We start from the raw sequence: 13,824 nt of genomic DNA, 5'->3' as shown, positions 1-13,824 counted from the left end.
TCAGGAAACAGTGTGTGTGGAGACACAGCACCCTGCCTCAGGGCCCCAGAAGCTTCTCTTCACTTCCTAGATACCCTGGATCTCCAGGGTAGGTTCTGTCTTCTGTGACTCCTGGAAACTAGTTTTCTGTCAGCCTTTGGTTTCTCTTTTGGGGATTATATAACCCAACAGTTTGTATCTGTTTCTTTGTGATGTATCTTTCCCTGATAATCCATTTAAATGGGAGCTTATGTCTAATTAAGTTTGCTAATCTACCTGTTTCAAACTAGCTTTCCCTCAGGAAAAGACAAGACTTATTAAAATTATTAATGTTATTGTTCTGTGGTATAGAAGGGAATATCAGGAAAGGTAAACTTCATTGACCACTGTTATTTTGAAATGCAAAACCAATAATTGCTAGAAGACATTTTACAAAGTTAGTCCTTAAATGTTTTGTATTTTATGTATGTTCCTTAGACGAATAATACAGCAATTCAACATTTCTTCATTTATGTCAGTAGAAAAAAATTTTAATCCTTAATACATACATGCATTCTGATGCCATGGTTTCTAGCCATCTCTTCATTATCTTAGCATAAATATGAAAAATAAATAGCAGTTGTTGATCTGAAAACACTCTTGTTTCATTGCTTTAGAGGAAAATCATGGAAAAGCCAGGTTCTCTCTGTGGTGTTCTAAGGCAGAGTAACTGCATGCACCTCCACACTAACAACTCAGATTAGGAAGTGAGGCTCTTTTGTTCTTTATTGTTGACATCTCTCTTCACGGTGTTATGGAGAGGAAGTGCTGGATGGCAGAGTAGCCACCGCTAAGGTAACAGAGTTATAGCTCCTCATTGTGGGTCATATTGAGTGTTGCTATCACTGCAGTTTTGTTTCTCCACGAAGGATATGCGTGGTGTAAGAGAACAATTCAACACAGAGACTGTTTCAGTTTTGTCTAGATGCTGATAACTCCTGTGTTTCCAAAGTCTTGACTATTAGTTTTAGTAGCATACTTTTTCCTTAATATTCTGTCAAAATGACCATCAGTTTACAGTTGGTCATCTGATAGCTTAGTGTCTATAACTACACATTTACTACCTGAAACTCAGATGCACTGCTGAAGTCTTCTCTTGTTTTCTCAGAAACATCTTCCTGTTTCCATCCATGACCTCTACATGTTATTTATGTAAACATTGTAGACCAAGGGAATCCGGATGTGGAGTGAAGATTTGCACAGGATGTTGTCCTAGTTTCTCTCTTCTGTGTTAATAACTCATTCTTAAAAAACTAGGCCTTGCTGGGCGGCGGTGGTGTGCACCTTTAATCCCAGCACTCAGGAGGCAGAGCCAGGCGGATCTCTGTGAATTTGAGGCCAACCTGGTCTACAGAGCAAGATCCAGGACAGGCACCAAGACTACACAGAGAAACCCTGTCTCAAAAAAACAAAAAACAATAACAAAAAAACCAAAAACAGGCCTTGATGTAAAGTTAGGTACTATTAGGAGACATTGCCTCATACTACCTTTCAGTTAATCCGGGCAGGCCATGTGATCTCCAGAGGGGACAGTACCTCATACCTCATTATTCACCACTGCTTTGTGATTAACTGCTGTTTTCCCTTGGATGTGTTTAGCATACAACACAAATAGGCCTCCTCCTGGCTCTCAGGAGAAGGGTTTCTGTGGCATTTCTGGATTATTATTCTTTGCCCAAACTGTTGGCAAGGAGATGGAATAATAACACTCCAGTGATGGAATATGATTTTGTAAGACAGAACTCAACTCCATTTATACCAGGATAACTGGAATAATGGCTGCCAAACTCTGTTGTTAATTTACTTACATGTAGGTGGATGAGATTGCCACCTTCTTCATAAATGATCCCAGTGTGGACCCATGCAGTTCAACAGCATCTGCACAGTGCCCTCTCTCATGTCTTCCCCTACCCCCAGCACACACACCCTGCACTCCAAGCATCTCTAGAACCCCACCCTGTCTACACTGGGCATTCCCTTCTCCGCACTGTGACTGAGGTGGAAATGATTCTTAAATAGCCTTATTTGTGACCATTTCCCTTGTTACCTCTTTATCAAAACTGTTTTTATGACACTCAGCTCAAGCTTACAAAAGTGAAAGAAAATGTTAGAAAGAAAAAGCGCCTGCCGTTGGACTTGTATCGGACACCATGTCCACTTCTGTCATCCAGTCAAGGACAAGGCATAAGAACTACTATCTGCTGGGAATGGTGGCACACCTGTAACCCAGCATTTAGGAGGTAGAGGCAGGAAGATCAGAGTTCAAAGTCATCGTCAGCTCCATAACAAATTCAAGGCCAACCTAGGCTACATAAGACCCTGTCCACAAAAACTTACCTAAAGTTTATGTTAATAATTTTTGGCCAGATGTTTTGGTTTAGAATTTAAATTATGAAGATAGTTATAAAGATAAGCAAGGACTAGAAAGTCTAGGAATTCTGATGAACAAGGAAAGAGAATGCAGGAAGAAAAATTCTCTTGTCCCTCATTCCATCTGTATTTTAGGTTTTATCTCTTGTTTCTTCTCCTCAGATGAGAAGTTTACATATTGACTCTAAAGTGACTTGTTGAAGTCAGTTCAGCAGAAGTTATGACCCAGATTTCCATAGTACACAAGCATTCGATATCTCTTTGAGCATGACGCACCTAGTTCTCTAACTCGGGAAAAGAAAGTTTGTTCATCATAGATGTTAACTGGACATGCAGCAAATAGCCAGGACATTGGAGACAGTCTGAATTAAGAAACTCTTGAATAATAGGATAAGTCCAAATGAGAGTTTATTCACAAGTGAGCCCCACTGCAAAACTCAGTCTCTAAATGCTGCTGACTTCTAGTTTGCATCCTGGAGTCATCAGGATCAGACCATAGGAATATTTGTATTTCCCCTGTGTAATAAGTGCACACATACCTTTCCCCCCAGTACTGGGATTAGACACAGTCCCTCTCATGCATGGTAGACAAGCAGTCTACCACTGAGCTGTGTCCTTAGCCCTCTTTTTATGTTTTACCTCGAAACAAACTCTCACTAAGGATACTTATACTGGCCTTGAATTCGTACTGTAACCATAGCAGTCTTTGAACTTGTGATCTTTCTTCAGCCTCTGGAGAGTTGGGAATACAGAACTCCACCACCAGGCCTGCTTCTGCCTTGTGTGTATGTGGTGGTTGCCTTTGATTGTGTGTGTGTACTCACCTGTGTTAGAACCCGGGGAACCAGAAGAGGGTGTCTTCCTCTCTCACTGCCTTGTTGCCCTGAGACAGGGTCTCTACTGAGCCAGAAGCTGCCATTTCAGCCAAACTGTTTGGCCAGTGAGCTTTGGGGACCTGACTCTCCTCCCCCACCCCAGTCCCCCAAGTGCTGAAATGTGTCCATGCCTGGCTTTTTATGTGGGTGCTGGGGATTCAGACTCCACGCCTCATACTTACAAAGTCCAGTCTTAACACGCTGAGCCATCTCCTTAGTGTGCATGTGCATGCTTCTTAACTTACAATAATGTTTATTTTTAAGTACAGTAATACTTCTTAATGATATTTATACTGATAGTATTTCTTCTTAAGTTTTTAGTACACTATTTTGAAAGTTTATTGTTTTTCTCGGCATATAAGACATACAAGTAAGTATGCAAAGTAAAGCCAAAAACATAAAATGTCTAAAGCCAAAAACAAAGTCATGTTTTGTATTAACCAAAGCATAATTTGTACTGTTTGCACCACTGCAGTTGACCTCTAAGAAAGAAAAACTTAAACTCAGCCCCTTGTTACAATTAATGTTGTTATTAAGAATAGTTTTATTATTAAAGAGAGTTGATTTTAGATTTTATTGTTTCAAAGAGTCTTCATGTGATGTAACAACGTTATTAAGTTACCTGGCACAGTGGAGCACTCACGCTCGCTGTTTGGAGGTTCATTTTTATCTGTGATGCCAACTTTCAAGTCTGCATTTCTGCATGTCTTTTAGTGCTGTGTGGGGAAAGTACTTTAACTGGAGACACACTATGGCACATACTTAGTATAGTATCGTAATTCATCACGTACACAGTGTGTAATAATCACATCAGGGGACTGAGCATTTATTTCCATTTTAAACAACGTTTAAATGCATTGTAGCATTCACAGTGGGTGTGTCTTTGCCATCATGTGCACCTTTTTGCTCCTTTTAATGGTGAATCCTTTCTGCCTTTTGTTTGCAGTGTCTCAGTTTGAAACTGAATTCTACATTAGTGGACTTGCACCTCTCTGTGATCAGCTTGTTGTACTTTCCTACGTAAAGGAGGTTTCAGAAAAAACGGTAATTATCTTCTCCCCAGGTTCAGAGGGATATAGAGGAGTTGGCTTTTAGCATCACACCCAGGTCAGGCTGCCTGTCAGAGGAGATTGCTATAATCCGAACAGAACTTTTTGACCTATGAAATAAGCCTAGCAGAAATTACCCTGCAGACTAGCATATTTACCTTCAGAAGCCACGCTCATTGCCTGCCTTTGTTCCCTCTGCTGCACAAAGAAGTGAGTCCTTTTTTCTTTTCCATCAGTCACTTGATATTTTAGTTGAAAAAAATGAAGGAATCCCTGTGCTGAAAGGCAGAGAAACTAAGCTGACATTGCATTAGCAGAGGTGACAGCCGGGAAGCTAGTCACTGCTACAACAGGGGTCCCAGTGGTCAGAGGGAATTACTGAAAGGGCAGCTCCTTCTTTCCTGGAGTCCAAACATATTTGTTTACCTCCCAGTGGCCTGATGATTCTAAGTAGCTGGCTTCCTGCTTTGAAAGGGATTGTTGTTCACTTACTTGTCGGTGCAGACTATAGACATTGAAATGTGTTGCAAACAGAAAGCAGCAGAAAAAAACAAATTTTGTTTTCATGACATTGGAATGAAGCTCTCAGCTGGTATTTAATGACACCCAGACTCACTAGAAAGTCCAGAGCAGTGTCATTCCCAGTTTGCCTATTGTTAGAGTTCAGGGCCCTGCCTGGAACAAGAGACAGGTACCTTCAAGGCCTGAGCAAGGAGAGCTTGTTGTAAAGGATTTCCTTTTGGGTGCTGTATATAAAAGAAATTGCAATTGATTCTCTAGCCCTTCACGCTAAGCAGGCAGGTGGAGTGTACTCTCCCTGTTTGTACCTTCCTTCTCTCTCTCTCTCTCTTTTTCTTTCTCAAATGGCAAGGAATAAAATGGGGGAGAAAAGCCCAGGGAGCCCTTATTGTGAAGTGGTGGCTGCACTTGAGCCTTTCTCTGAGAGAACACTGCATTAGGAAGCCATCACTATAGTAACTGAAGCTCTGGGTGCCCATGTTGCTAGGCAATGAAATGCTGTAGACTTAAGTGAACCCTCAAACCTCCTAAAATCAATAGGGTTGGCTTCTAGCCCTATTGCAGGACATCAGTTTATTATTATTTTATTTATTTTTTGAAAATACAGAAAAGCAGAGGTTCCTGGGGGAGTAAGAACAGTGCTTTTTGATGAGAAATGTGGGGCAGATTGAGGATGTGATTGAACGAAACAAGGGAAGAAGCAATAAAATTGGAAAAGGGAAAGGCTAATAAACTGATCAAAAAAAGTAAAAAGGGAAAAGAAAAAGGGAAACCTGTGTTAATAAAGAGTGTAGGGAAGGAGAAAAATCAAAGGAAGGCTATCCTCATCCTCACAGGGCAGATCAGAGAAGGGGAGGCAAATTTTCAGAGGAAAAAGTAAGAGCTTAGGAGACAACAGTGTGCTGGGGAGACTCACTTTATTTAACATCAGTGTGTACTTCCAGTTCTTAAATACTGAGTAAAATTAGGGCAAAAGAATGACAGTCAGCTTTGGGCACACCATTACCCGATTTCTGTTTTCATATTGAAAATCTGTTTCTATTAGGTTTTCATTGGCTGCTTCCATTGGCTTTTCATTGATACCCTCAGGTGTTTTCCATGTGGTGTCTTTCACAGGTACACATGTCTCCGCTCAGGCAGTTACTGCTCCTGTGTGTGCCTCCATTCTTCTACACACTGTTTCACTCTTCTTCCCGTGTGTGTGGTTTTCTTGTGAGCATGTTTAGTAGCTGTTCACTGTTCTTTCCAGTTAATGTATCCTATAGTTCATTAAGCTGTTCCCCAATTATTTGCTTTTTTTCCCCCTTCAGTGATAAAGCACATGTTTTAAGAATTGAATTTTTCCAAAGTCCTAGCAGATAGTGATAAAACGAAATTGCTGCTCTTGAGAAGCTCATAGATAAGAACATGGACCATGTGACCCGGGAGCAAGGACTGTAAAGTGACACGGATCATATTGGTTACATATCTCTTAACACATATAAAAGAATTTTCCTTCTTTCCTAATCCCAGTGCTAAGGATCAAACCACAGGGTTTCCCACATACTTTGCAGGTGCCCTGTCACTGAGCTACATCCCCAGCCCTCAAAGCTTCATTTTTGATCTAGTAAGGTTCAAATGTTTTTCATCTTGTCATGATTTTGATTTTTTAAAATCATTTTCATTGTAGCCATTTAAAAAAGAAATTCCTGTCTTTCAGTTTACCCTCCATTTTTTTTTTTTTTTTTTGGTTAAAAGTTAAGATTTTTTTTCTTCCATTTTTTTCAAAGGTCTGATACATTATGGTGTATATTCCCCATGTTTTTTCTTCTTGTAGTTGATTGTCAGTAGCTGTAACCCCATTGTGAGATATAAAGCTGGTATAATGACTTCTCGATTAACAAAAGTGCTCACAGAAATCCACATTCACTGTTTTACGTAAAAGACAGTACCTTTGGTTTTTTTTTTTTGCTTTGTTCCTCTAATCTGCCCACTCCGTACCAGAACTCAAGTGTGTTCTGTTGCTCCATTGCACTTTGATGGCCTGTGGGCTTCACACCTGCAATGCCCGTATCCCAAAAGCACAAAAACTGAAGCAGAACCCATTTCATCCAGAAGTCCAATGTTGACCTTAAGTCTCAGTTTTTCCAGACACCCAGCCTTACCATTGACTTACTTAATTTTAATCTTACTTTTTAACCATCAGTTTATATAATTGAGAATAATAATGCTTAATTACTTTCCAGGTTTCATTTGAGAACCCAGTGAGTGATCTGTGTATCACCACCCTCAGTCCTCAGAAATGTCAGCTCATCTTTACTCTACCATGAACTAGAGCTTTACTTTCAGAAACTGTAGTCATTGGCTATTTATGCTGTTTAAACTTAAGCTATTTACAGCCAAATAAAATTCAGAATTTGGTTCCCTGACCACATGAGCCACATTGCCTGTGTTCAGCAGCCATGTAAGTGATGCAAGCGTGGGCAGTTCCACGGGCTCCACAAAACCTGGTTTAGAGATGGATTTTACTCCACGGCCTTTGGCACCTCTAGTGAGTTTCCTCATATTGGCAGTGATTTGGATCATGAAGTGGTTTGTAGTACTGTAGTGCCTTCCTTCATATTCGTGTCGACGAGCTGTAATGAAACTATGTTTTTTGATGTTAGGCCATAGATTCATTACTTTTCTCACTCCTGTGATGAAATACCAGGTAAAAGGAACCTAAGGAAGGAGGGTTTATTCTGTCTCACAGTTTGACAGTACAGCTTACATTGGTAGGGGCCTCCTGGCGGCAGCCTATCCCACCACATCCACAGTCCAGAAGCAGAGGGAGAATGCTGATGCTCAGTTTGCCTTCTCCCTTTAGCCCAGGACCCCGACCATGGATGGGATGGTGCAGCTCACATTGGAGGGGGAACTCTTCCTTGCTCACTTTAGCTTTTTTGGACACATCTTTATACATGTACCCCAAAATATGCTTCCGTGGTGATTCTAACTGCTGAAGATTCTCATCAGCCACTACTCCTTTAGGATTGGATTCTGTGATAGTGCAGTTCATAAATGTCACAATTCTGCATATTTCACCAAAAAAAAATCACAAAATAAGACAGAATAAGGTGGCTATTTGTGGTGAGTATTTAGAAGGACTTGTTTGTACTGAAATGATAAATTCAAAACAAGTATGGATAGCTTGTTCATTTGTATAACCTACAGAAACGTAAGTAAAGTGATCCTTTTCTATCATTTTTTCCCCATAGGAAAGAGAATACTGTGCCAGGCCTAGACTGGACATCATCCAGCCACTTCCTGAGACTTGCGAAGAGATCTCATCCGATGCTCTGACAGTCAGGGGCTTTCAGGAGAATGAATGTAGGGATTATCATTTAGGTGAGACAGCAGAGATCTGCTTGTATGCTTTCTTATTCTTACTCTGTTGCCATTCTAGCCAGCTCACCCAAAGGGGAACTGAAAATAGGTGCTGACAGGACCTTAGAGACTACCTGGGCTGGCCTCTGTCAGTAAAAGCTGGAGTGCTAGACTCAGAAATACTGCAGATCTTGCCTGAATGCACAGGAAAAAAATGAATGTTAGAGATGGGACAGGAACCAAGGTGAGAAGTGGATTATTTTTTGTTGTGTTTTTCCTTTGTTGTTCCATCAAACCAGCTAGTCAGCTTCCTGTGTTTTCTGTGGTAGGAATCAAGCCCTTGGCTTTAAAGATGCTAGGCAAGCACTTTGTCACTCAGCACATCCCAGCCCTGTCCTGTTTAAGTGACATTTAACTTGATATCAAGCAGCATGACTCATAGTTGTCCTCTCAGTCCAAATTTGATGTTCCTGGAAGGTTTGCTGTGGGTGGCAGCAAAGTCCTTGTGTGTGGAACTGAGTACTGAGTAATGGAAAGATTCCCACCCATCACTAGGGCCTGGAGTATTTGCAGAGTTGGTGGGTGGATGTGGGTGAATACACTTAATCACTCACTGCTCAGGAGCAAAAGGAGAACTGTGACTCTTTAGTCCTGTCTGGGAAGTCTGTCATCATCCTTGTAAAATACATTGAAGAAAAGGAAATGCTTAAGCTCTTGAGAAGTTCTTTCCTGCTTTATAAATAACAGACATGAAAATAGTTTTACTTTTCATTTGGACAAAGAAATGATGCAAAAGTGTACTTGCATCTGACCCTTCTTTTATGAACCCTCTAATTAGTTAAAAACTGTAAGAGTATTATATTTTGGACTTTGCAAGAAACAATTATGATTCAGAACTGAAAACATACAGTCTGGGTATTTTGCTTAGGGGAAACTCAGTTGTATGCTTAGAAACTCTTCAGAGCAGGTTTTACAATTGAATACTGTAGGAAACACTCAGGATTTGCATCATAGGCAACGTGCTAAAATGATAGATTATGTCCCCAGGGCTTGGGCGTCTGTCTTTTCTGCATTAAATGGCCTTGACCCTAGTGGAGAGGAAACATTTATCGTTGATGGGGATGTAATTGTTCTGTAAGACTAGAACAGTACTGGAAGTGTCCATAAACAAAGATTATATACAGTACATGGAGCCCAACATGCACTAGCTCAGTCAGTGGGGTTCCGTTTGTTCATCTGAAGCCAGAGTTCATGTGTTAAATTAGAATTTTAAAGCTGCCCGAGTTGTGTTTGTTAGTTTGTTTACAGTCTTTTCTTCTAGCTCTTTTTCTTTCCTTCCTTTTGAATAGTTTCACCCTGTGGTACATTTAGGAGGAGTACGTGCTGCCATTCTCTCCCTCCTTGACTTTCCAGAGAGTCAAGCACACTTGGCTGCAGAGGTAGATAATTGACTGTTGAGTCTGAAATCGTAGGCTAATTACATCCCCTGAAACTATTGCTACTTTGTAATATTGAGTCACCCAAGTTGTCCTCTCTCTCCACCCTTCTAGAATACTCTGAAGGGGAATCACTTTTCTACATCGTGAGTCCAAGAGACGTTGTTGTAGCCAAGGAACGAGACCAGGATGACCATATCGACTGGCTCCTTGAGAAGAAGAAATATGAAGTAGTTTTGATTTTACTTTCTTGAAAGTATTGACTTGTCTGAACATAGAAAAGAGAGAAGATTTTTATAGTAAATCTTTCATATTGAGTTAGTGTGCTCCAAACCAAAAATATGTTACAATCTCTCAGAAATCAGAGAACAAAGAGCATGCAGTTCGGTTGGTCGGCTGTTCTGTTGAGGGGTGGGTTGGGGAAGCACAATTGGATCAGAGAAGGGGGAGTCAAACAGAGCTAATGTACTGAAGCTTTTGTGATTATTTTCCTAAAGTAATTAAAGTAGAATACATTTTGTATATAAGGAAAAGATACCAGATTTATTCTTACTTGGAATGGTTTAAATTAATTTAGGTGGAATGATTCTGTCCATTTCACTGAGCCATGGTTTAGACAAGTTTAAGTAGACTGTGTACCAACATGACTGACTTTAGGATTGAAACAACATGTTATACAACTGTAATAGCTGCCGAGATATTTTGTTTATTAGAATGACTCTGGATGTTTTTGTGTGCCCATCAGCAGAAAACAACAGTATCTAGTTTATGTGGAAGGACTGGGGGATTTTGTTTTTAATTTGTAAAATGGAGTCCAGTTGTTACATATTAATACCTAGTATATAATCCAACTATTACCATATTGTGTTAGATTAAGTAATATTTTAGTGTTTCTTATATTTATTTAGTTAATTCCTTATTTGTATATGTGTATATATCTGTATGTATGCATGTATGTATGTATATATCTACATGTGTGCATGGGTGCTTATACTTGTTTATCTGCACGGAGGTCAGAAGATGGTATGGTATGTCCTCTACCACTCTCCACCTATTCCTTTCAAGGCACTGTCTTTCACTGAATCCATTGCTCAAGTTTTCTCTGCTAGGCTGGAAGCCGCACGTCTAGTTCTCCTCTATCACCACCCTCAGAGCTGGGGTTAAAGGCATTTGGAGAGACAGGACTTGTTACTGGGTGCTGGGATCTGAACTCTGCTCCTTGTGATTGTAAAGCAAGCACTTTAGCTGCTGAACCATCTCTCCAGCCCCTAGATTAAGTAACATTTTATGAAATTAGTTTATGTGTTAAATATTTGTGTTAAACTAATACTGGTAAGTGTCCTGAAATAAGAACATAATGTGATTTCTATAAGCTTAATTATAGACATGACATATGTATGTTGTTTACCTTTATTGAAACATAAAGGAAAAATGCCCTTTGTCAGTCTGGGTCATACAGATTTAGAATGACAGGTATCCTTTTTTGCTTGAAGTCTAAGAGATTTGGTTACTTTGGTTTGTGTATGAAATGTGATTCCAGGATCTTAATGTGGGAATGAATTCAAGTGAAAATGAAAAAATGTCTTCATTTTGGTTGAATATCTTCAGTTTGAATTCAGTGAGGTTTATTCAACCAATAACATTAAAAATTCCAGTGCCTTAAGCAAAAGCCATAGGAAAATGAGGTTTTATTTGAGTAGTTCAGACGTTAAAACATATTACACAGTTTATAACTGCAATTGCGTTCTCTCCCATTCACCCCCATTTTCTCTCTCTTCCTTTTTTAATGGCTCTTATCACAATGCTTGTGTAAACATAGGAAGCTTTGATGGCAGCTGAAATTAGCCAGAGGAACATTAAAAGGCATAAGATTCTGGTAAGTGCATCATCATTATTTGAAACCTACCTGTTCTTACTAACTCTTAAGGAAACCAAGTGATTTGAAGAGAACAAGAACAGGTCCTTCGTATCTGTTCATAATTGGTTTTGAACTAATTCTTTTACCTGGGAGGGCATTGGACTGAGTCAGTTTCTGCTTGTAAACAAGAGACTTCAGCACCTGCTAGGATGTAGCTGTAGGAAATTTAGAAACTGCATTTGGGCAATGCACTTTCAATACAAAGCTCTCCAGTTCAATGTGTGGAAGCCTCCTTAAATCATGTGTAAAATCACATTATCACGAAATGTATCAAGACTGGTCTCTTCAAACTAGATTGCTTTGGTATGGCCTTGATAACAAATTCAATTGCGTTTGTTATGGAGACTATTTTAGGAAATCAAATACATTTTTATTACATTTTGGACTCTGGAAAAGTACAATGGCTAGAAACCTATTTCTCTGCTAAATGTGATAGTGAATTTTTCAGGCAGAGGCCTGACATGAAATCATATCCTCAACATATGAAGAGTCCTGTCCTTCCACAGCATTGAGTCCATTACCCTTGTTTACAAATGAATACTAGAAGTTTAACCTTTTATGGCTAGTTGGGTTTCAGCACAAGTTTCTTGTATTATTTTGTTCACCCTAAAATTCTCTGTAAAACTACATATACAAGTCATTAACTCCAAAAGAATGCATAAGAAAACAATAAACAAATAAAGGGAAGAAAAAAAGCTAGAGATCTTTTATTTTCATGTACTGTTGAGGAGAATAGTAATTCTTAGAACTGAAGAGGGCTTTGCAGCATCTAGTGTCATGTGTTGAAGGTGCAGAGACTGAAGGAGTGTGGGCTGCCTGCTTATGTGGGCCTGTTTAATGAACTAACTACATGAGTAGTTTCAAAAAATTACTTTTTGGGTAAAGCTAGACTTGATTCTTAAGGGACATACATACTTAAAACTTAGTTCTGTTTTTGAAATGTGCAGAAGACAGTTTAACCTCATGTTCCTAAGCCTGAGGTTAGTCTAACCATGGCAGGCTACTGGAGAGAGAGAGGGTCAGAGGAAGGCCAGCTGGGATGAGGAAGACTTAGGAGGTGTCCTGGTATAGTTGTGTAGGAAGATGAGGTCTGCACAGGGCTGTGTAAATGGAGTCATGCTGGTGGAGTCAAAATTAGTAGAGTGCTGTTAGCAGCACACCCGTCAGTCTTCCCTTGAGTTTGGAGAAAGCCATCCATGGCAGGTGTGCAGTGTTGGAGAACAGAGGACCAGGAATGCAGTCATTTAAGGAATGATGCATACAAGACAAACTGAGAGGAAGCAACTGAGGCAGTGTGCTGGGAGCTGAGAGAGAATGCATTCAGAAGAAAGGAAGTTAAAGACTTACATAGTTGACTGAGCAGGTCAAAAGGCCAGACAAGCCCAGCTGGTGATAATACCCTGGATTTGATAATATGAAAGAATGTTTTGTTTATATTATTTATTCTCATTGTGACATAGGGAGTGAACATGAGCAGACAGCTGTAAAATAGAGTTGTACAAAGACTGAACAGAGGACTGAAAACTCGCAGTGTGCTCCAGTATCTGGTGATGCTTGTAGTAGTCTATGAGAGAGACATTTTATTTTATTTTTGTTGTAGTTGTTTATTTGTTTTGTATAAGCCCTGTCTGTCCTGGAATTTGCTCTGTAGATCAGGCTGGCCTCAAACTCACGAAGATCAGCCTGCTTCTGCTTCCTGAGTACTGGTATTAAAACCATGTACTACTGCCCAGTAAGAGAGACATTTAAAAATGCTTGTCTTAGTGGGGGAAAAACGAATAGAGTTGGCATTAATAGTACAGAAGAAGAAGGAGTGTACAGAATGAGTGACAAGGTACAGACCTTAGGATTAGAGGTGTCGGCTCTGAAAACTGGAGAAAGAGTCCATGAGATGGCTCAGTGGGTAAATGTGCTTGTCACCAAGGCTAATGACCTGAGTTCAATCTCTGGGACCCACATGGTAAAAGGAAAGAACCAAATTGCACAAAATGTTCTCTGACCTCTACTATGGTACATAAGCCCCCCCCCCCCACATGCACATTCATACAACCACACATAAACAGATATATACATGCACACACAAAAAATAAAAATATAATATTAAAAACACTGATAGAAAAACCCTCTTGGATACTAAAATCAGTGGTCTGCTTTTAGAAAAATTCTGTAGATGTGAAATATAATTTCCCACATAGTTGTCATTAAAGAAGACATTTAATAGTCTAAAAATGATGGTATTTCCCTGTTTGCTTAAAATGATTGTGTCCTGTGCATTAATTATGCATAGAAAATTT

At 39.8% G+C, this 13,824-nt stretch overlaps 1 protein-coding gene across 1 annotated transcript in view; it reads left to right on the top strand.

The window, feature by feature from the left end:
• Window positions 1-13,824, top strand: part of Vps41 (VPS41 subunit of HOPS complex) — a 164,014-nt gene that overhangs the window by 107,359 nt on the left and 42,831 nt on the right. The window contains exons 11-14 of the mRNA XM_052729824.1: window positions 4,210-4,307; window positions 8,068-8,197; window positions 9,727-9,842; window positions 11,432-11,488. Coding sequence (XP_052585784.1) covers window positions 4,210-4,307; window positions 8,068-8,197; window positions 9,727-9,842; window positions 11,432-11,488 — 401 coding nt within the window. The remainder of the gene's footprint in view (window positions 1-4,209; window positions 4,308-8,067; window positions 8,198-9,726; window positions 9,843-11,431; window positions 11,489-13,824) is intronic.

Source organism: Peromyscus californicus, unplaced genomic scaffold (assembly GCF_007827085.1).
Source record: "Peromyscus californicus insignis strain IS unplaced genomic scaffold, ASM782708v3 Scaffold_8__1_contigs__length_139910024, whole genome shotgun sequence".
Classification (NCBI taxonomy): domain Eukaryota; kingdom Metazoa; phylum Chordata; class Mammalia; order Rodentia; family Cricetidae; genus Peromyscus; species Peromyscus californicus.
This window is presented reverse-complemented; position numbering and strand designations above follow the sequence as displayed.